We start from the raw sequence: 24,361 nt of genomic DNA on the forward strand, positions 1-24,361 counted from the left end.
TTTTGTTTACAGAAAATATTTACACAAACAAACGATATGAAATGTTGTTTATTACTATTTTTCTATATTTTATATACACATATATAGTCACAGGGAATGTTTCTAGAAGTTCTGAAGCCTGTGGAACTCTTTGAAACATGGTGTCATGCACAGTGGAGTTTTGCACACATAAAACGAGTGTCTCTGCGTTGTTGTGTGCGTTTTTTTGTATGTACACAGACATAACACCTCTTCTGAGCCTTTTTCTTCAAAGCAGTAGCAGGCAGTTTTACCAGGAAGTGATCACCATGCTTCAGACGAGCAGGTAGTTGTTGAAAATTTGGTGGGCGGTCAATTGCAGGTGCTGTTCCTTGGTACTTGAATACTATTTGTCTGATGACAGACAAACAGAATTCGCCATACTGTGGTTTGTTTCTGGTGCTCATCTTATACATATTATAAGCATTGAGCATGGAAATGTCCAGAAGATGGAAAAACAGTCTGATGTACCACTTATAACTCTTGCGAACACAATCAGCAAACCCAATCTGCATGTCACATTTGTCCACTGAACGCATGTTGAAGGTGTAATCAATCACAGCTGCAGGTTTTAGAATGGGTTCATTTCTCTCTCTATGCTGCCTGCCACTGTCTGCCATTTCATTAGGGTGAATTGATGACAACAGTGTGACATCTCGTTTGTCATGCCACCGAAATGCCATGATGTCATTGGCAGCAAACGCCTGCACCTCACCTCTACGAGTGCCAGCGTCAAACCTGGGCATATGTTTCCGATTTGCACGCACTGTGCCACACACATCTGTTATGTTCACTCGCAAAAAATCACTGAGTGAGGGGCTTGTGTACCAGTTATCTGTATATAATATATGCCCCTTACCAAGGTATGGTTCTATCATTGTTCGAACCACATCACCTGAGATGCCCAATAACTTCCTGGTATTTTGCAATGTATAACTTCCAGTGTACACAATAATATCCAATACCAGACCACTGTAACAATCACAAAGCACAAACAACTTTATACCAAAGCGTTTCCTCTTGCTTGGTATGTACTGCTTGAAAGAGAGTCTTCCTTTGAACAGAATCAAAGACTCGTCAATTACAAGCTTCCTGAAGGGATAAAAATGCGTACTGAATTTCTGTTTCAGATACACAAACACATTCCTAATCTTATATAACCTGTCAGTTCTGTCAGGCCTGGTTTTATCTGAGAAGTGAAGCATACGTAACATTAGCACAAATCGATTCACTGGCATTATATCACTGAAACCTGGTGTTGCAATCAGGGGGTCTGTTGACCAGTATGATTTCACTTTGTGCTTATACACATGTGGCATAAGCATTATTGTGGCAAAGAAAAGATACATCTCAGCCACAGTTGCCTCCTTCCACTGGTGTAGACGTGATTTTGGTGAAAGTAATGTGTTTGCCATGGTGTACTCGTAGTATGTGTTGCTTTCCATGACAAAACTTTTCATCAGTGGTTCGTCAAAGAATAACTCGAAACATTCCAGTTCAGTGGCATTGTTCCCAAGTGCACAAGATGGCCATATTCCACTTTGGCTGTCATCAAACTGGTGGGGATTTGGAACAAAATTGACAGCTTCCTGCCAATCCCAGGTGCGGTCTGCTGGTGGGTACTGGACAATGACAGGTGGTTGTGGTTGTGGAGGTTGTGGTTGTGGAGGCTGGTGTGGTGGGTGAGTGGGGGATAGTGGCCTTTGTTCTAGATCAGCTGAGGCAGCGGCGTGGGTGGCAGCGTGGATGGCAGCATGGCCCACTGCTGGTGCCTCACCGCCGGCACCACTACCACCACGCACATTTTCCATCCCAATTGCAACAGTATCTTCGTCATTTTCACTGTCTGTTCCTGTTGTACAGCCATGGGATGTACTCCGAGATACACTCCTTCACCTTGGTATAACATATGGCACACTACCAGAGCGCATATATCGTCGTATATACTGACGCTTCACTGGGGAATATTGCACTTCACTATCACTACTGGAACTAGTTTGAAGAGCTTGTAGTTCATATTCACTATCACTATCATCACCCATGCTCTCATCTGAGTCTGGGATTTGGGAAAATAGAAGTTTCCTCTTGGGTTCTGGAACAACTGAACGTGAACAAGAGGGCCCAGCACCAGAGGTGGAAGGCTGAGGGTCGTCTGGGTTTTCCTCACTATTACCGATATTATGGTCATTAGTTTCGGTCAAAACCTCACTAAAACCACGAAACTCATCTTCACTGGCACTTCCATCACTATTAGAACTGTCACTGGGGAACAAAAGTGTCCCAATTCGCAGAGGAGTGAGGACCTTCTTACCGCGAGGCATGGTGGACATTGTTTACTAAGAGGGCATTCCCACAATGCACCACTGGGTCCCAGATTTTTTTTCTACCGCGCACACCGACCACGCAGACCCATTCTCTCACACCTAGGCCTACCAGCCTTTTTGCGCGAGATTTGAGGCCGCTAGAATTTATGCGTACTAGTACGTCAAAAAACCCTACACGTAAGACGTACTAGTACGACCAAAACCCTCAAAGGGTTAATGAAGTTATTTTTTATTATTATCACACTGGCCGATTCCCACCAAGGCAGGGTGACCCGAAAAAGAAAAACTTTCACCATCATTCACTCCATCACTGTCTTGCCAGAAGGATGCTTTACACTACAGTTTTTAAACTGCAACATTAACACCTCTCCTTCAGAGCGCAGGCACTGTACTTCCCATCTCCAGGACTCAAGTCCGGCCTGCCGGTTTCCCTGAACCCCTTCATAAATGTTACTTTGCTCACACTCCAACAGCACGTCAAGTATTAAAAACCATTTGTCTCCATTCACTCCTATCAAACACGCTCACGCATGCCTGCTGGAAGTCCAAGCCCCTCGCACACAAAACCTCCTTTACCCCCTCCCTCCAACCTTTCCTAGGCCGACCCCTACCCCGCCTTCCTTCCACTACAGACTGATACACTCTTGAAGTCATTCTGTTTCGCTCCATTCTCTCTACATGTCCGAACCACCTCAACAACCCTTCCTCAGCCCTCTGGACAACAGTTTTGGTAATCCCGCACCTCCTCCTAACTTCCAAACAACGAATTCTCTGCATTATATTCACACCACACATTGCCCTCAGACATGACATCTCCACTGCCTCCAGCCTTCTCCTCGCTGCAACATTCATCACCCATGCTTCACACCCATATAAGAGCGTTGGTAAAACTATACTCTCATACATTCCCCTCTTTGCCTCCAAGGACAAAGTTCTTTGTCTCCACAGACTCCTAAGTGCACCACTCACCCTTTTCCCCTCATCAATTCTATGATTCACCTCATCTTTCATAGACCCATCCGCTGAAACGTCCACTCCCAAATATCTGAATACATTCACCTCCTCCATACTCTCTCCCTCCAATCTGATATCCAATCTTTCATCACCTAATCTTTTTGTTATCCTCATAACCTTAAACTTTTTGTTATCCTCATAACCTTACTCTTTCCTGTATTCACTTTTAATTTTCTTCTTTTGCACACCCTACCAAATTCATCCACCAATCTCTGCAACTTCTCTTCAGAATCTCCCAAGAGCACAGTGTCATCAGCAAAGAGCAACTGTGACAACTCCCACTTTATGTGTGATTCTTTATCTTTTAACTCCACGCCTCTTGCCAAGACCCTCGCATTTACTTCTCTTACAACCCCATCTATAAATATATTAAACAACCATGGTGAGATCACACATCCTTGTCTAAGGCCTACTTTTACTGGGAAATAATTTCCCTCTTTCCTACATACTCTAACTTGAGCCTCACTATCCTCGTAAAAACTCTTCACTGCTTTCAGTAACCTACCTCCTACACCATACACCTGCAACATCTGTCACATTGCCCCCCTATCCACCCTGTCATACGCCTTTTCCAAATCCATAAATGCCACAAAGACCTCTTTAGCCTTATCTAAATACTGTTCACTTATATGTTTCACTGTAAACACCTGGTCCACACACCCCCTACCTTTCCTAAAGCCTCCTTGTTCATCTGCTATCCTATTCTCCGTCTTACTCTTAATTCTTTCAATAATAACTCTACCATACACTTTACCAGGTATACTCAACAGACTTATCCCCCTATAATTTTTGCACTCTCTTTTATCCCCTTTGCCTTTATACAAAGGAACTATGCATGCTCTCTGCCAATCCCTAGGTACCTTACCCTCTTCCATACATTTATTAAATAATTGCACCAACCACTCCAAAACTATATCCCCACCTGCTTTTAACATTTCTATCTTTATCCCATCAATCCCGGCTGCTTTACTCCCTTTCATTTTACCTACTGCCTCACGAACTTCCCCCACACTCACAACTGGTTCTTCCTCACTCCTACAAGATGTTATTCCTCCTTGCCCTATACATGAAATCACAGCTTCCCTAACTTCAACAACATTTAACAATTCCTCAAAATATTCCCTCCATCTTCCCAATACCTCTAACTCTCCATTTAATAACTCTCCTCTCCTATTTTTAACTGACAAATCCATTTGTTCTCTAGGTTTTCTTAACTTGTTAATCTCACTCCAAAACTTTTTCTTATTTTCAACAAAATTTGTTGATAACATCTCACCCACTCTCTCATTTGCTCTCTTTTTACACTGCTTCACCACTCTCTTAACCTCTCTCTTTTTCTCCATATACTCTTCCCTCCTTGCATCACTTCTACTTTGTAAAAACTTCTCATATGCTAACTTTTTCTCCCTTACTTTTCTCTTTACATCGTCATTCCATCAATCGCTCCTCTTCCCTCCCGCACCCACTTTCCTGTAACCACAAACTTCTGCTGAACACTCTAACACTACATTTTTAAACCTACCCCATACCTCTTCGACCCCATTGCCTATGCTCTCGTTAGCCCATCTATCCTCCAATAGCTGTTTATATCTTACCCTAACTGTCTCCTCTTTTAGTTTATAAACCTTCAACTCTCTCTTCCCTGATGCTTCTGTTCTCCTTGTATCCCATCTACCTTTTACTCTCAGTGTAGCTACAACTAGAAAGTGATCTGATATATCTGTGGCCCCTCTATAAACATGTACATCCTGAAGTCTACTCAACAGTCTTTTATCTACCAATACATAATCCAACAAACTACTGTCATTTCGCCCTACATCATATCTTGTATACTTATTTATCCTCTTTTTCTTAAAATATGTATTACCTATAACTAAACCCCTTTCTATACAAAGTTCAATCAAAGGGCTCCCATTATCATTTACACCTGGCACCCCAAACTTACCTACCACACCCTCTCTAAAAGTTTCTCCTACTTTAGCATTCAGGTCCCCTACCACAATTACTCTCTCACTTGGTTCAAAGGCTCCTATACATTCACTTAACATCTCCCAAAATCTCTCTCTCTCTCTCCTCTGCATTCCTCTCTTCTCCAGGTGCATACACGCTTATTAATGAAGTTATTGTTATATTATAATGTGTTGCAACATCAGCCATTTCCAAAGGTGTCATACCTCCCATAAATAAAGTAATAATACAGATACTTTTCACTTAATGACTGACTTCCATTCCTAAGAGTAAGTCAGTGAGTAAATTGGTCGTTAAGCGAGGAGCCACCCCTTACTGATATTTCAAGCAAACTGTACTGGTAGTGAGTTTGTGTCAACCATCTTTAGATATTGTTTTAATGTCACCTTTGCACCATTATAACAATTTTAGTATATTAGAAACAGAACTAGGCATCAATAACAATAAAAAGTAAAACACACATGCAGTACACTGGTTGGAGAGCTGGTTGTAAATCCAAGCGGTCGTTAAACAGGTAGGTTGCTAAGTGAGGAGTGCCTGTAATAATAATGATGATAATATCGACGTCCCTCTGGCATGACAGTGATGGAGTGAGTGATGGTGCAAGTGTTTCCTCTTTTGGGGTCATCCTACCAGGTGGGAGACAGCCAGTTTGTTGAAAAAGTCAACATAATAATAATAATAATAATAATACATAATAATAATAATAATAACGATAATAATAATATTGGCAGTTTGGAGGGACACCTAAACTGTTGTATCTGAGCGCCTCTGCAAAGACAGTGATTATGTGAGTGACGGTGAAAGTGCTGAATGATGATAAAAGTTTCATTCTTTCTTTTTGGGTCAACTTGCTTCGGTGGGAAATGGCTGTGCTTAAAAAATATATATAATAATAATAATAATCATGATAATAACAATAAAATTAATAATAAAGCAATGATAATAACAATAAAATTAATAATAAAACAATGATAATAATAATAATAATAATAATAATAATATGTAATAGTAACAGTGTGTGTTCAGATATTTGGGAAAGGACTTGTCAGCAGATGGGTCCATGAAAGATGAGTTGAGTCACAGAATTGATGAGAGGGAAACGATGAGTGGTGCAGTGAGTCTGTGGAGACAAAGAAGGTTATCCCTGGAAGCAAAGAGGGGAATGTATGAGAATATAGTGGTACCAACATTGTGTGAAGCATGGGTTTTAAACATTGTAGCAAAGGGGATCATCTGAATGGTGACATCAGTGCATTGCCACCAAGACAGTGATTGAACAAGTGATGGTGAAAGTGTTTCCTCTCTGTGGTCAACCTACCTCAGTGAGAGACGTCAGTGTATTAACAAAAGCTGAAGAAAATATTAAATTTATATTAAATAATTCTAATGATGGATTGAGAGTGTTAAAAAGTGTTAAGAGTTATTGTGAATCTAACTCCAGATGTAGTTAATAATACAGCAAACATCTGATATATTGCACTAATAGAGGTGTCCCTTATATCAGAATAATGTTTAAAAAATAGTAATTAAACCGTTGATATAACACACTAACAGAGGTGTCCCTTATATCAGAATGTTAAGAAAATAATAATAAAGTGTACTTTAGTATAATGTACACTTAATATAGAACACAATTTATATTGCAATAATGAAAATAAATAAGTTAAAAGTACAATTTAACTAGTAGAACTTGCCCATAATTTTAAAAGTCAGCTATAGTGAGTGTTTATTTATTTTTATTTTATTAACACATCAGCTGATTCCCACCAAGGCAGGTTGGCCCGAAAAAGAAAAACTTTCATCATCATTCACTCCATCACTGTCTTGCCAGAGGGGTGCTTTACACTACAGTTTATAACAAAAAAAAAAGGCACAATACCATGACTGGAACGATACAGAAATTGCCTGCACATAGAAGAGAGGAACTTACGTGGTAAGCTCCTCTCTTCACTACAGTTTATAAAACTGCAACATTAACACCCCTCCTTCAGAGTGCAGACACTGTACTATTATATTACAAATACATCTAATATAACAACCATTAACCCTTTGACTGTTTTGGTCGTATATATACGTCTTACGAGCCAGTGTTTCAGACGTATATATACTCAATAATTCTAGCGGCTTCAAATCAAGCGGAAGAAAGCTGGTAGGCCCACATGTGAGAGAATGGGTCTGTGTGGTCAGTGTGCACCACATAAAAAAAATCCTGCAGCACACAGTGCGTAATGAGAAAAAAAAACTCTGATCATTTTTTTGGATTAAAACGCCGACTTTGAGGTGTATTTTCGTATAGTATTTATCGATGTATTTGCGTTTTCATAGTCTTAGGTGATAAAATGGAAAACACATTACAGAAATAGAGATGATTTTCATTACCTTGACGATGAAAACGACCTTGAAACTGAGCTCAAAGTAGCAGAAATGTTCGATTTTTACCAATGTTTAGGAGTAGACAAATCACACCACACGTCCAATACACGTCAACTGGGGAGTCTAATATTCTTTCACTAGTGCACTGATATTATTTATACCATTTTTACAATAATGCAGTAGTCTGCATAACAGTAAATTTTGTATTTTTTTGTATGAATAAAAAATAAAAATAGAAAGCAATAATAATATAAGAGGGGCCTAGAGATGTGACTAATGAACAGAGGATATGTTATTTTAGTGCCAAGAATGTCTACCTTGTTTATTCTAGACCCTATTTTGAAATTGGCATCTTTTTTAGTTAGCGTGAAATTGGCCAAATTGCCAATTTCTGACCACAATATTGGGTAGTCCAAATTGGTAAATGGGAGGTTTCTTGTACTCAGCTGATAGATAAAATGGAGTTCTAAAGAAATAGCTATGAGTTTGGTCAACTGGAACAACGGAATTGGCTGAAAATAGGGCTCAATCGGCGAAATTGCTGATACGCATATGTCGCCGAGACCGCTAACTTCGCGGGAGCGTAATTCCATGAGTTTTCGACCAAATTTCGAACTTTTGGTTTCATTACCATCGGGAAAAGATTCTCTATCATTTCATAAGAAAAAATAATTTTTTTTTTTTCAAAAATTTAGCGACATAGAATGACAGTTTCAGAAAGGGGCCTGAAACAGCCAAAGGGTTAACACTTTCACTGTCCATATCCCTGAAATTAACAGTGATCACAGTGGTGAAGAATTTTTTCCTTAAGGTAATAACAAAATATGAAACCTGATGGAAAACTTATGGAATTATACAGGTGTAAAGTTAGCAGTCTTGGCACAATTTATGCATCGGTTATTTTGCCAAATTTCAGTCCTATTTTAAGTCAATTACATTCCTCAATTTGACCAAATTCTTAGCTATTTTGCTAGTATGTCTTCCATTCTATTGATTGAGTACAAGAATTGTTAAAACTACCCTTATATAAAGTGGACAGAATTCAGAAACTTGGCTAATTTTAAGCCAAATTAAAAATATTTCAATTTAAAAACAGAATCTAAATTAAACATTACAAATACTGCTGGCACTAAAACATTTCTTTTGTGTAATAATAACATCCCAGTTTCTACATTATCTATGTTACACTTGCCTTCCATTCTGAATACATCATCATCACAAAAAAATCTAAGATTTACTGTTTTTTGAATAATAAAATATAACCAGCAATTGTTTGTCATGATTTACGGCATCCCAAAAATTGAACCAGACGGGTCTTACCTGCCCTCAGGAATATTGGTAAAAATGTAATATTATTCATAGTTTGAGGCTGACTTCATTGCAGACCTGGAGAGCGTACAAAGAACTTTCATGGCACACATAAGTACGATAAGGCACCTAAATTATTGGGAATGGTTGAAGGTCCTTGATCTGTATTCCCTCGAACGCAGGCGAGAGAGATACATAATAATGTACACTTGGAAGGTCCTGGAGGGATTGGTACCAAACCTGCACATGAAAATCACTCCCTATGAAAGCATAAGACTCAGCAGGAGATGCAACATAACCCCCCCCCGATGAAAAGCAGTGGCACCACGAGTACATTGAGAGACAACACAATAAGTGTCTGGGGCCCAAGACTGTTCAATTGCCTCCCAGCATACATAAGGGGGATTGCCAATAGACTCCTGGCTGTCTTCAAGAAGGCACTGGACAGGCACCTAAAGTCAGTACCTGACCAACCGGGCTGAGGTTCGTACATCAGCTTTCGTGCAGCCAGCAGTAACAGCCTGGCTGATCAGACCCTGATCCACCATGAGGCTTGGTCTCAAACCAGGCTGCGGGGGCACTGACCCCCCAAAACCCTCTCCAGGTAAACACCAGGTAAGCTACTTCCAGTCCTGGAACAAATTAAAATTATCTCTAATTCAGTAGAATGTCTTCCATTCTGCCAACTGATACCAAGAAACAGCCAACAAAACCATAAAAACCATTCAAGAAAACCCCTCAAATTTGCTATTTTAAACCCAGCACAAGGTCAGAGTTTTACTTTTCTTATCATGTACTGCATGGAGCAGGATTTTTTATACAGTACACTCACACCAAAAGGCTCAGTGTCTCATATCTAGGCCAAAATTTACCACTTACAGCTTATCTGAGTGAGCTGAGCTCATGGTGTAGCTCTACATAACACACAGTCAAAGGGCTAAAACCAATATATTTTTACCCATGGTGATAAATCCAAAATTTACCTCAGCTTATTATTACTTATTACTGAGAAAGAAACACTAACAGTGAATGGTAATTTTCCTTCACTAATTGACACTAATCACTAAACATATGAATTGGTATGCTTGCCAGGAAACTTGAAATAAAACTGTGGATTGTAACGTCACACCATACACCCATTTATCACTTTGTACGTCACTTACAAGAATGTTTGTACCACCCATAAGGGTCAAACAGTGCCTGGAGAATCAAATGCGGCCAGGTTTGATTCAAGAAAATGGAAAGATAGCTCCAATTCCCTGGATCAAAAGCAAGTAAACACCAAAACATCCTCACCCCTGAAGATGTAATAAAGAGACGTTGTTTAAAAAAAGTTTAACTTAAGATGGATAACTTACCTGATTCATCATCAAACAACGAGAAGTCAAACTGAGTTTTGTCCTTCAAGGCTCGGTCGACTAAGTCCCTGTTGATCTTCTCTTCCTTCTTGAATTTTGTCTTCAACTCGGCTCGAGATCGCCAGGTAAATAAAGATTCCATTAAGGAGAAGTCAGTACCAACAGTGGACAAAGCTTTGTAGAATCTTGCCGTCTCTTTTAAGGTCCACTCACTGGAGCGACTGCGTCTCTTGCTCCACTTGCTGTAGTGAACTGACTCATTATTCTCCTCCACCACCTCAGCTTTGCTCAGAATCTCATAACGATTTTTAGCGGCGGTCGTCTGAATCTTTATACTATGCTCGTCAAGGATGATCTGACCGTTTGGTCCTATTTTTACCCTAGGAGCAAAAATATCTTCAATGTTTTCTTCTTCTTCATTCTCCTTCTCCTTTTCCTTTCCTTTCTTCTTCTTATTCTTCTCTTCTTCTTCTTCTTCATCTTCATCTTCCTTCTTGGGCTCTTCTTCCACCTTGGCAGTTACTGGATCATCATTAGATTCTTTACACGCCTGAACCTCCTCAGTAGTACTTGGAGAGGGTTGTCCTGTGTCACCCTCGTCTAGCCCCAGGTCATCAATCCTCTGTTCCTCCACCACGTCTGATGCAATGCTCTCTGTTTCACACGTGCTTATCCGACGAGGCTTCTTCTTGGAGGATTCGGACCGACCTGGCATAGGATTTGTAGCTGGGTTCCAAAAGATGAGATCGAACATGGTCATGCTGCTGCGCTCAATGTCTCCTTTCGAAACTTTCTTCCGATATTTTTCTTTTCTCTCCCTGAATATCTTTTTCTCCTCGGAATCATCGGGTGATAAACCATGATCACTTGCAATCTTGTTTTTCACTAATTTTTCAACCTTCACTGACGTCTTCTTATTGCTAACATTGACAGACGATTTAGCTTTTGTTTTCAGCAAAGTCTGTGACTTATTTCTCTTATTTAATATAGATTCTTTCTTAATAGTCTGAGAACTACTGAAGAAAACTGAAGAATTCTCCTTGTCTCCATTACTATCATCATTACTATTATTATCCTCAACTATTTCTATTCTATTTGGTGAGTTTTCTCTTTTCATGGATAAAATTTCACTGGTGGTTTTCTGGGATCTACCTTCTAATATACTGCAATCTTTATCTTCTATTTCAAATTTTGTATTTGGTTGTAACTTATTGGAGTCTCTTAGATCAAGTTTAGAAGGTTCCTCAATATATGGAATTGGTTTTAAACCAGCAACAGATTCATCCTCACAGTCTTTTCTAAAACTATCATGGTCATGGTCAATGATCTTGACATTTTCATTAAGGCTACTTTCTTGAGAAGTCACTTTTTCCACCATGACCTCTATGTGCCAATTATCTTCCTGTATTTTGTCCTCCTCAATTGTATCTAATTTCTTTACCATTTTCCTTTTGGCTGCAAACATGGGTGTAGCACGAATTTTGGACCTTCTTTTACAGCTGATATTTGTCGCTGAACCATTACTCTCCGAAATACTAACTACAGAACTCTGTGAGTTTTCATTCAACCCTGACACATCATCTTCTAGAGTAGTAACAGTTGCTTCATCATCATCTAAAACAATCAATTTCTCACTCTGTTTTTTGATATTTTGGTCTAAACATACACTAGGAACTCTACTCTTGGGCAAAAATACAGGCACTGTACGAATTTTGTGCCTTCTAGTACAAGTTGTACCTGTTACTACTGAGCTCAGCTGTTTATCAGCAACCACAGAGCTTTGTGTGTTGTCATTATCTTCTAAGACACACGTTTCACCCTCATCTAGTACAATCAAGTTCTCATTCTCTGTTGGAATATCTCTCTCTACATTTGCGAGTGTTGGAATATCTCTCTCTATATTCATGACTGTTGGAGTATTTCTCTCTACATTTATGACTGTCGGAATATTTCTCTCTACATTTACGACTGCTGGAATGCTTCTGTCTGTATCTGTGCTTGTTGGAATATCTACATTTACATCTGTTGGAATACTGGTATTCACATTTATGCCAACTGTAATACTGCTATCTACAATTACATCTGCTGGAATATTTCTATCAGTATTTATGCCTGTTGCTATATTTCTATTTACATTTAAGCTGGGAATTTTATTTTTGGTTAGAAAGGTTGGAGTAGCTCGAATTTTGGACCTCCTTTTAGTGGCTGTACTTGACGCTGACCCACTCGTATCAACTTTACTAACCCCAGAGCTCTGAGTGTCTTCATTACCTCCAGATACTTTATCTCCCATAACATCAACACTTGCTTCACCATCGTCTATGACAATCAGAGTCTCGCTCTCTTTCCTAACATTACTATTGGTGCTTACACTTGTAGTTTTATTTTTAGGCAAAAAGGTCGGTGTGGCACGAATTTTTGATCGTCTTTTACAAGTGGAAGCTGTGGCTACAGAGATAATTTCTACGTTACTAATTGCTGAGCACTGATTACTTTCATTAACTCTAGATAATTTATTTTCTAAAACATCAGATGTTGTTTCACCATCTATTTCAATCAGTTTTTCACTATCTGTCAGAACATCAGTATTTTGACTTTCTTCCACTGGAGGAGTGTTGCATGTATGTACTGGGAAACTTGTATTGCTGTCTTTTAAAGCAACATGTGTCATTTCTAAGGAAACTGCTGCAGGCTTAGTTTCATGTTTATATACTTGTTCACTTGTTATTGTGTGTTTGTCTGTTGGAGAGACTGTGTTCACTTCTACATGAGAGTCTGGTTGATCCTGCATGACTGGCTCCTTATTGTCACTCAACTTGTCACTCAAATAGTCAACTTCAGCATCAAACTTAACTTTACTTGTGTCAGTATTAACAGGCCTAATGTTTCGCTTTTCTGTTAAATTTCCTTTCCGAGAGCTGCTAACCATAGGCATTACCTTTATTTTCTTCCTTCGAATACTTGTCATAGGCTTACTCTCCGAAATCTGTTGCAATGGCCCCAAGAACCCACTTTCTAAATATGGATCAGAAACAGAGATGTCACTTGCCCTCACAGAGGACATCATTATTGGAATTACATCACTGGACTGACACTCTGCCTCAGGGGACACAGCAGATAAGGAGTCACAAGCACCAAACATCCCAGACAAACTTGATTTTGGCATGGATAATTTTGACAAAGGTGGCATATTTGATATTTGCCTCATTGAAGATGCTTTATTTTGAGACAATACGTTACTTGCCGTGGATGGCTGATCTGAGGAGTTGACGTCTTTACTCGAGTATGTGTCGTCTGATAAATTTGCTCTTACGGATGGAGCTGCATCACACTGTGAGGTATAAGTTTGCAGGTCTCTGTGTCTCTGTGAAGACCCTGATAAAGACACTGAGCCTGAACATTCAAGAGTATTCCCCGTGTGTTGATGTGACTCCATGTTCTCCGAGGTATGGCTTTCTTCAACAATTTTCACAGCATCATGAGAAATTATATTTTCTGAATGTAGTTTATCAGACACAGCAGCATAAGACACAGAGACCTTGTCTTCAATTATAGAGCTTGTTGTATCCTCCTGTAAGGAAAACGAATATTTTAAGATATTTTTTTTTTTTTTTTTTTCAACAAGCTGGTCGTCTCCCACCGAGGCAGGGTGACCCAAAAAAGAAAGAAAATCCCCAAAGAGAAAATACTTTCATCATCATTCAACACTTTCACCACACTCACACATTATCACTGCTTTTGCAGAGGTGCTCAGAATACAACAGTTTAGAAGCATATACGTATAAAGATACACAACATACCCCTCCAAACTGCCAATATCCCAAACCCCTCCTTTAAAGTGCAGGCATTGTACTTCCCATTTCCAGGACTCAAGTCCGACTATATGAAAATAACCGGTTTTCCTGAATCCCTTCACTAAATATTACCCTGCTCACACTCCAACAGATCGTCAGGTCCCAAGTATCATTCGTCTCCATTCACTCCTATCTAACACGCTCATGCACGCTTGCTGGAAGATATATTAAACATAAAGAGGCATCACAAATCATTTTTCTTAACCCAGTGGTCGTCCCCCACCAAGGCTGGGCAGCAGCCACATTACAAAAACTTCTTAATTATAACTAATAAGAGCAGTATGAAGAATAAGCAAATGAAAATTTAATTCTGCAATGGCTAGTATGATCCTTCATGCAAGTTAAATGTGAATTATTATTTTTAGTAATGATGATTCTCCATGGGGAAGTGGAACAGAATTCTTCCTCCGTAAGCCATGCGTGTCATAAGAGGCAACTAAAATGCCGGAAGCAAGGGGCTAGTAACCCCTTCTCCTGTACATATTACTAAATGTAAAAGGAGAAACTTTCGTTTTTCCTTTTGAGCCACCCCGCCTTGGTGGGCCGCCCCGCCTTGGTGGGATACGGCCGGTGTGTTGAAAGAAAGAAAGAAGTAATGATGATGAAACACTAAACCCATAATTTCTGAGAGAAGGCCCAAGTTTAACACTATCATTGTTATTAACAGTAATAGCTATTATTATTATTATTATTACCATTAATATTATTATTACTCTTATTACATATTATTAACAGCTATTATTATTGTAATATTATAAGCTGGTAAGGGTGTATGTGACGTAGAGTGCTGGTACATATCAAAAGGATAACTAAGATCTGTTATGAGGGGTTACTATCAATATTAGTCATGGCAAGAGCAAAACCCGTAAGGTTGTCTCAGCGCTGCACGGTATACCTGAAACACATAATAGTGAGGTAGTGTTAGTGAAGACTGTAACATGATAGTGAACTATAGATAATGAATACTGAACACTGGGTGTTAGGCACCTTACACCTGCTGTCACTGTTCACCTAGCAGTAAGTAGGTACCTGGAGTATACCTGGAGAGGGTTCCGGGGGTCAATGCCCACGTGGCCTGGTCCATGACCAGGCCACTTTACACCTGCTGTCAGTGTTCACCTAGCAGTAAGTAGGTACCAGGGTGTTAGTCACCTTACACCTGCTGTCACTTTTCACCTAGCAGTAAGTAGGCTCCTGGGTGTTAGTTGACTGGTGTGGGTGGTAGACTACCATAGATAGGGCTGGATTTTTCAGTAAGCTGAGGTAGGCTATGGATGGCTAAAGTCCCCAGATTCCTTTTTTTTTAATTAATGGCTAATATTTACTATATTAAATTGCTCAGCGACCACAAAAGCATGATAATTTAAGAAAGTTCACAAGCATAGTGAAAATCATACATTTTTAAAGGCAATTTCTTTGATTATTTCATTAGCTTATTATTTTTTAAGTCTTCCCTGACCCTAGACTGAAATCATGGCTGCGTACTGCATGGTTTAGTTGCAGACCAGCCATCCTATGTTACTAAGGATGTATTACCAAACTCTTTAAAAAATTCAAATATTGAAGATTTATTAGCAAGATCAGATTCTGAGAGTAATTTATATATAGTGATCTCTTTTTATAAAGCTCCTATATACACCTACCATCCGACTTACGACCTGCTCGACTTACGACCACTCGACTTACGACCGTGTTTTTTATGCCAAATTTCTGGGAAATAAACAACTATTTGTGTTGTACACAGTGTTTATCCTAAACCTTACAGTATAAAATACAGTACTAACAACATAAAAAGTAAAGTAAAACATGAAATACCAAAATAAAACAATAAAATAAAGCCATTACAAAAATGTTTTGTTGATATTCAGTAGTAAAGTTCGGCTTACGGCCATTTCGACTTACGACCGGTTTCTCGGAACCGAACTCAGTCGTAAGTCGGATGGTAGGTGTATATATACAGCTGGGCCTGGCCTATAAAGTGAAAACTGCTGTAAAGTGAAACATAGCCTTTCTTCACTTTTAAATGCATATAAATGCCTGATAACATGTTTACACTATCATATATTAAGTAAGCAATACAGCTAGGCCTAAAAATGCATATACAGTGAGTGGTGAATATATTTATGGTAGGAAGTCTGAATAAATGAAGAATGGGTATAATTGTCAAGAGCTGTGTTAGTGAAATGTTGTAACGTAGAGCGCTGTAAAGCGAGACCCTCCTTCAGTGTGTGATTTTTTTGTTAAGTATGAATAAAAAATCACATCCAGAAACTGAACAGCACATGGAAAGCCTTCACAGTATAATCTATTGAATTCTGGATATAGTTTCTCAGTCGAGTTGACAAAAAAAAAAAGTCACTCCATAAAAGACCATTATACAGTGGACCCCTGGCATTCGATGGCATCGACATTCGATAAATCTGACATTCGATGCATTTTAACGCAAAAATTTCGCGTCGACATTCGATGGAAAACCTGACATTTGATACGATTTGTACGAGACGTGTCCACGTGTGGCCTGAACTGCCCCGTGTGTGCCAGTGTTTACAAGCCAGCCAGTGTGTGCGCATCTAAGGATACATTCGGTACATTCCATATTATCACTGTTTTTGGTGCTTGTTTCTGCAAAATAAGTAACCATGGGCCCCAAGAAAGCTTCTAGTGCCAAGCCTTCGAGAAAAAAGGCACTAATGACTATTGAAATGAAGAAAGAGATAATTGCAAAGTACGAAAGTGGAGTGCGTGTGTTGGAGCTGGCCAGGTTGTATAGTAAACCCCAATCAACCATCTCTACTATAGTGAGCAGGAAAACGGCAATCAAGGAAGCTGTTGTTGCAAAAGGTGCAACTTTGTTTTCGAAACAGAGATTGCTAGTGTTAGAAGATGTTGAGAGACTGTTATTGGTGTGGATAAATGAAAAACAGATAGCAGGAGATAGCATCTCTCAAGCGATCATTTGTCAAAAGGCTAGGCAGTTGCATGATGATTTGGTAAAGAAATTGCCTGCAACTAGTGGTGATGTGAGTGAATTTAAGGCCAGCAAAGGTTGGTTTGAAAGATTTAAGAATCGTAGTGGCATACACAGTGTGGTAAGGCATGGTGAGGCTGCCAGTTCGAACCACAAAGTGGCTGAAAAATATGTGCATGAATTCAAGGAGTACATAGAGGCTGAAGGATTGAAACCTGAACAAGTGTTTAATTGTGACGAAACAGGCCTGTTTTAGAAGAAATTGCCAAGCAGGACCTACATTACTCAGGAGGAAAGGGCACTCCCAGGACATAAGCCTATGAAAGACAGGCTTACTCTTCTGATGTGTGCCAATGCTAGTGATGATTGCAAAGTGAAGCCTTTATTGGTGTATCACTCAGAAACTCCCAGAGTGTTCAGGCAAAAGAATATCCTCAAGGCTAATTTGTGTGTGCTGTGGAGGGCAAACAGTAAGGCATGGGTCACTAGGGACTTTTTCTATGACTGGTTACACCATGCATTTGCCCCCACTGTGAAAAATTACCTAATTGAAAAGAAATTAGACCTTAAGTGCCTCCTGGTATTAGACAATGCCCCTGGTCATCCTACAGACTTGGCAGAGCAACTTTCTGGGGACATGAGCTTCATTAAGGTCAAGTTTTTGCCTCCTAATACCACTCCTCTCCTGCAGCCCATGGACCAGCAGGTCATTTCCAACTTCAAGAAACTGTACACAAAAGCTATGTTTCAAAAGTGCTTTGTAGTGGCCACAGACACTCGATTGGCTCTAAAAGAGTTTTGGAAGGATCACTTTAATATCCTCAGTTGTATAAACCTTATAGATAAGGCTTGGGAGGGAGTGACTAAGAGGACCTTGAACTCTGCTTGGAAAAAACTGTGGCCAGAATGTGTAGACGAAAGGGATTTTGAAGGGTTTGAGGCTAACCCTAAGAATCCTATGCCAGATGAGGAATCCATTGTTGCATTGGGGAAGTCCTTGGGGTTGGAGGTTAGTGGGGAGGATGTGGAAGAGTTGGTGGAGGAGGACAATGACGAACTAACCACTGATGAGCTGCTAGATCATCTTCAACAGCAAGAGGCCACACCTGAGGAAACTGCTTCGGAGGAGGGGATAGAGAAATTGAAGAAGTTGCCTACTTCAAAGATTAAGGAAATGTGTGCAAAGTGGCTTAAAGTGCAAACCTTTTTTGATGACAATCACCCTAACACAGCTATTGCAAGCCGTGCTGGTGACTATTACACTGACAATATTGTGAACCATTTTAGGAAAGTCATAAAGGAACGAGAGGTACAGGCCTTTATGGACAGATATGTTGTGCAACAGAAGTCCAGTGACTCTCAAGCTGGTCCTAGTGGCATTAAAAGAAGAAGGGAAGTAACCCCGGAAAAGGACTTGCTACCTCAAGTCCTAATGGAAGGGGATTCCCCTTCTTAACACTAACACCATCAACACTCTCCCCTCCTCCCATCCCATCAATCATCACCAGATCTTCATTAAAGGTAAGTGTCAATTATTCTATTGTTATTAATCTATTGTTATTGTTGTTATTGTAATTATTCTATTGCATTAAACTTAATATTTCATGTGGTAAAATTTTTTTTTCATACTTTTGGGTGTCTTGCACGGATTAATTTGATTTCCATTATTTCTTATGGGGAAAATTAATTCGACTTTCGATATTTTCGACATTCGATAGCTCTCAGGAACGGATTAGTATTGAATGTCGAGGGTCCACTGTAGAACTTACTATTGTACTTTTTCAACAGAATTTTCATATCGTCATGTAAGATACTTTCTTACTGGATGGCTTTAATAAATTAAGGAACTACAGTGGACCCTCGACAAATGATGGCATCATCTAACGTTAAATCCGACTAGCGATACATTTTAACGCTAACATTTTGCCTCGACTAACGCTAAAAATACTCGACTAACGATATTCGTTCTCGGGTACCAATTAATATCGTTAATCAAGGGTCCACTGTATAATTAAAAAGCCTTTAAGCTAGTGCCTTGCTTCTGGCATCTCAGTCACCTCTTACAACACACATGGCTTACGGAGGGAGGATTTTTTACCACTTTCCCAAGAAGAAAATAATAAATTTATAACAAATAATAAATTTATCAAAATTACATCATTATACCTGGGTTTGCTTGTTTAGAAGAGCCACGGAGGAAGGCTTGGAGGAGAAGGGTGCGGAGGAAGATGAGGCAGCAGTGGTAGGTGCAGCAGTGCATGAAGTTACAGTAGTAAATGAGGTTGCAGCAGTAGATACAGCAGAAGAGGAAGTTGCAGATGATAAATTTGCATCAGACGATGTCATAATATTAGATGCAACAGCAGGGGAAGGCCCAGCAGTAGACACAGTAGTGGAAGTAGCAGTAGCAGCAGTAGTAGCAGCAGCAGCAGCAGCAGCAGCAGCAGCAGGTAGAGCAGCAGAGGCAGGAACACTGCGAGCCGAGGTGGTCCTCGGACCTCCTCCTCCGACCCCAAAATTTGGGGTTGCACGAATTTTCATTCGCCTCATTTTGATCTGAAAAGAAACATAAAATATATAATACGTATTGACTTAGTTAAATGGAGAATAAATATACCACTGTTCCCCTAGTAGTAACTAGGTACCTGCGTAGATAAGACACATGTGCGATACTTAGGTATCTTTATTTTGAAACATTTCAACCATATAGTAGGCTTCTTCAGTCAGAGACAGTAGAAGCAGCAGAGATGTAAAATGAAGTGATTAGTCCCTCACCAATGAAGATGTAGCTTTGGGGTGGTCAGTTCCTCAGCCTGGATTTGAGAGAAACCTATTCAGCATGGGCCAGTAGGTCTATTACACTGCCTATCAATTATTAAAATCTTGCTTCTACTAGTAGGCCTAGCCTCTTCTGTCATCTCTGAGATTTTCTGTGCCTGGAGAAGAGTTCAGCTCCAGAGTCTGGAGCAATGTGAAGCTGAATCAACATAATAGTGACTTATATAATGGCACAGGTGGTGTCAAAAATCTTGAAGATGGCAGAAGAGGCTAGGCCTACTGGTAGAAGAATGTAATAATTGATAGGCAGTGTAGTTGGCCTACTGGCCCAGGCTAAATAGGTCTCATGATAGAAGAGGCTAGGCCTACTGGTAAAAGCAAGGACCTACTTAGCATGGGCCCACCAGCCCATGCTAAGTAGGTTCCTCTCAATTCCAGGCTAAGGGACTGACCACCTCAATACTATGTCTTCGAGGGTGAGGGACCAATCACATCATATTTACATCTCCGCTGCTTCCGTTGTCTCTGACTGATGAAGTTTATTGTGTGGGAGAAACGTCTCAAAATACAGATAAATAACTGTTGCACGTTTAGTTCTGATTTATTTGTGGCTATTGTATTTAAGTACCTGTATACTCAACTATATGTGGTTACAAGTGTCGAGTCACAACTCCTGGCCCCGAGACAGCTCCTGGCCCGAGGCACAGCTCCTGGCCCCGAGACACAGCTCCTGGCCTGGAGATACAGATCCTGGACCCAAAATACACCTCCTGCCTCGAGATACAGCTCTTGGCCGGGTGTTAGTTGACTGTTGTGGGTGGCATCCTGGGGGACAGAAACTGAGCTCAACAATAGAAATAAACCAGTGTGATAACACTGGGTTATCCTGGGTTAATAACCTACCGGGTTAATAACCCAGATTATTAGAATTATTAACCCACAGAGTTAATAATACCAACAAAATCTAATACTAAATGCAAATACGGCGTTCATTTATGACTTTATTACAACAAAATAATAAAACTAAGTCACATGTTTTCACTTTATTACGTCAATAAGGATCAATTCTATACACTTCACTATATAAAATTAATGTTTAAATGCTTAAAAGTGTGTTTGATGAGTAAATAAGTGAGTACCAGCGTCTTCTGCCCACGATGTTGTTGTTGTTGTTGTTGGAGTAAAGGGCCACGTCGGGCCTGAAGCCGTATGAACCCTCCTGTCCTGTCCTTACCAGATCCATCAGTCCTATATTTATTTATTTATTTATTTATTTATTTAGTAATTTGAGCATACATATGAACCCTAAGATAAGATAAGATTAAGATAAGATGTCGTTCGAATTTTTAACCCCGGAGGGTTAGCCACCCAGGATAACCCAAGAAAGTCAGTGCGTCATCGAGGACTGTCTAACTTATTTCCATTGTGGTCCTTAATCTTGTCCCCCAGGATGCCACCCACACCAGTCGACTAACACCCAGGTACCTATTTTGCTGCTAGGTGAACAGGACAACAAGTGTAAGGAAACGTGTCGAAATGTTTCCACCCGCCGGGAATCGAACCCTGGCCCTCCGTGTGTGAAGCGGGAGCTTTAGCCACCAGGCCACCGGGCCAGCTGTGGTTCCGTTGGCTCTAGGACTGAACGAACCCTCCAGCTGGAGTTTTGTTAGGGTTAGGTATAAGACTGTTACAAAGTTTTCAGTAAGAGTTTTTTTTGGGGGGTTCTAAAGCTATATAAAATCTTCAGAAGCGGTTTTGTCGGTCCTAGTACCGTATTAACTTATCAGTCCTAGTCTTACCGTCACCTCTATAGTAATAATATCTTTATTTACTACATGTTCAAGGTATACAGACCATAGCTGACATCAATAACATACTACTATATAGAAAGCTGCTTGTTATGCTGAGCATTTCCCGTAAATTAGGTCAGTTTTGTCCCAGGATGCGACCCACACCAGTCCACTAACACCCAGGATGTGACCCACACCAGTCCACTAACACCCAGGTACCCATTTTACTGATGGTGAACATGGACAACCGGTATAAGGAAACACGCTCAGTGTTTCCGCCCTTTGCCGGGAATCGAACCTGGACACTCACCATGTGAAGCGAGAACTTTTGCCTCCAGGCAACGGGCCACTGTGATAATAAGTGAACTCCCAAGCTGGGTTTCCGATGGCTCTACGACAATACGAACCCTCCAGCACGGGCTTCGTTAGGTATAATGCTGTTACGAAGCTTCTAGCAAGAGTTTTATTGGTTTTAAGTCTATATAATTTTTCCAGCAGCGGCTATGTTGGTCCTACTACAATATGAATCCTCCAGTCCTAGTATTACCGGTTCCGTCATTCCCCAGTGAACCCACCAACTGGGTTCCGTTTGCACCAAGGCTGCGCGAACCCTCCAGGAGGGATTTTGTTAGGTATAAGGCGGTTAGGAAGCTTGCACTAAGGTTTTCTTTGGCTTTAAGGCTATTCAAACTTTAACAATCAGGGGCTTTGCTCGTCCTAGTACTATATGAACCTTAAGTCTTGGTCTTACCGGCTCCGTTTGTCCTAAATGAACCCTCCAGCAAAAATTTTGTTAGGTATAAAGCCGTTACAAAGCCTCCAGCAGATATTCTCTTAGATACAAGGCTCTTACAAACCCTCCACCAAGATTTTTTTTGTTTCTAAAGCTATACACACTCTCCAGCAGGATTCCATCGGCTCTGTGACGGTACTAATACTCATCATTGGTCATGATGTTGTATGAACCCTGCAGCAGTAGTTATGTCTGTAATGTTGAGGTTAAGATAAGAGATAAGATAAGATTTCGTTCGGATTTTTAACCCCGGAGGGTTAGCCACCCAGGATAACCCAAGAAAGTCAGTGCGTCATCGAGGACTGTCTAACTTATTTCCATTGGGGTCCTTAATCTTGTCCCCCAGGATGCGACCAACACCAGTCGACTAACACCCAGGTACCTATTTGCTGCTAGGTGAACAGGACAACAGGTGTAAGGAAACGTGTCGAAATGTTTCCACCCGCCGGGAATCGAACCCGGGCCCTCCGTGTGTGAAGCGGGAGCTTTAGCCACCAGGCCACCGGGCCACTCAGTCCTTGGACTCATCCTGTGCCTCTGTAATGTTGAGGTACAGTCCCTGGACCCATTATGAGTGTTTGTAATGTTGAGATACAGTCCCTGGACCCTTTATGTGTCTCTGTAATGTTGAGGTACAGTTCCTAAATCCATTAATTGCTCATTCACTCTCTTCACTCTGCCCCAGGTCCAGACTCGTGGAACTCCGTGTTCATCAAGGACTGCAAGAAACTTCTTTCACGTGCTTTAAGTATTCTATGGAGAGGGAGCATGGACAGAGGGGTCATCCTACGACCTAGATACGGAGGTCATCCCACAGTCTAGCCCCAGGGTCGTCCCACAGTCTAGACACGGAGGTCATCCCACAGTCTAGCCCCAGGGTCGTCCCACAGTCTAGACACGGAGGTCATCCCACAGTCTAGCCCCAGGGTCGTCCCACAGTCTAGACACGGGGGTCATCCCACAGTCACTAAAAACAACAGACATAGCCCCACTCCACAAAAGTGGCAGTAAAGCAATTGCAAAGGTTAGGTAAGGTTCGTCAGGAAACAGGACAAATGTTTCCTGACGCGGGTCTTAGTCAGATGATGACCCGCCTTTGGAGCTTTTGGTCATCTGACCGAGGCCTTCCGCTGGCTTACCGGTCCACCCCTTTAAAAATTATGGTCATTTATAACCAGTCTAGCAATTGCAAAGAATTGCAGATCGATAGCACTATCGTCCCACATCATAAAAATCTTTGAAAGGGTTCTAAGAAGCAAGATCGCCACCCACTTAGATACCCAAGCCTTCCTATTCAGGAAGACCAACGAAGGGATCCTTCTTTTGCCTCCGCTTGTGAGGAGCATAAACAAACCATACCACGGACGGGTATGGTTTGTTTGCAATCGTGTCATTACGATTTCGTGAGTCATGAGGAACATTTCCCGCAAATTAGGTCAATTTTGTCCCAGGATGCGACCCACACCAGGTAAACTCCAGGTAAACACCAGTCCAATAACACTCAGGTACCTATTTTACTGATGAGTAAACATGAATAGCAGGTGTAAGGTGACTAACATCCAGGTACCTATTTTACTGCTTGGTCAACAGGGACAGCAATATTCTTAAGGAAACACGTCCTAATGTTTTCAGCCGTACCGGGGATCGACCCCCGGACCACACTGTGTGAGCTAAGTGCGCTACCAATCACGCTACAAAACATCACAGGTCCTTGGACTCATTGTGTACCTCTGTAAAGTTGAGATACAGTCCCTGGACCCATTATGTACCTGTGTAATGTTGAGGTACAGTCCCTGAATCCATTATGTACCT

General features: G+C 40.7%; 1 protein-coding gene across 3 annotated transcripts in view; it reads right to left on the reverse strand.

The window, feature by feature from the left end:
- LOC128703389 (uncharacterized) overlaps positions 1 to 21,144 on the reverse strand; it is a 33,080-nt gene extending 11,936 nt beyond the window's left edge. Inside the window, exons 1-4 of one of the 3 annotated variants that reach the window (XM_053798023.2) lie at positions 21,106 to 21,144; positions 20,608 to 20,791; positions 19,355 to 19,744; positions 10,367 to 13,937 (exon numbers count right to left, since the gene is read on the reverse strand). In XM_053798023.2, coding sequence (XP_053653998.2) covers positions 10,367 to 13,937; positions 19,355 to 19,738 — 3,955 coding nt within the window. In that variant the 5' untranslated portion in view covers positions 19,739 to 19,744; positions 20,608 to 20,791; positions 21,106 to 21,144. Of the gene's footprint in view, positions 1 to 10,366; positions 13,938 to 19,354; positions 19,745 to 20,594; positions 20,792 to 21,105 lie in introns of all 3 variants that reach the window. The other 2 variants (XM_053798022.2, XM_053798024.2) reach the window with 2 other exon arrangements.
- Positions 21,145 to 24,361: the final 3,217 nt, after the last annotated feature.

Source organism: Cherax quadricarinatus, chromosome 93, assembly GCF_038502225.1.
Source record: "Cherax quadricarinatus isolate ZL_2023a chromosome 93, ASM3850222v1, whole genome shotgun sequence".
In the NCBI taxonomy this organism is placed as follows: Eukaryota; Metazoa; Arthropoda; class Malacostraca; order Decapoda; family Parastacidae; genus Cherax; species Cherax quadricarinatus.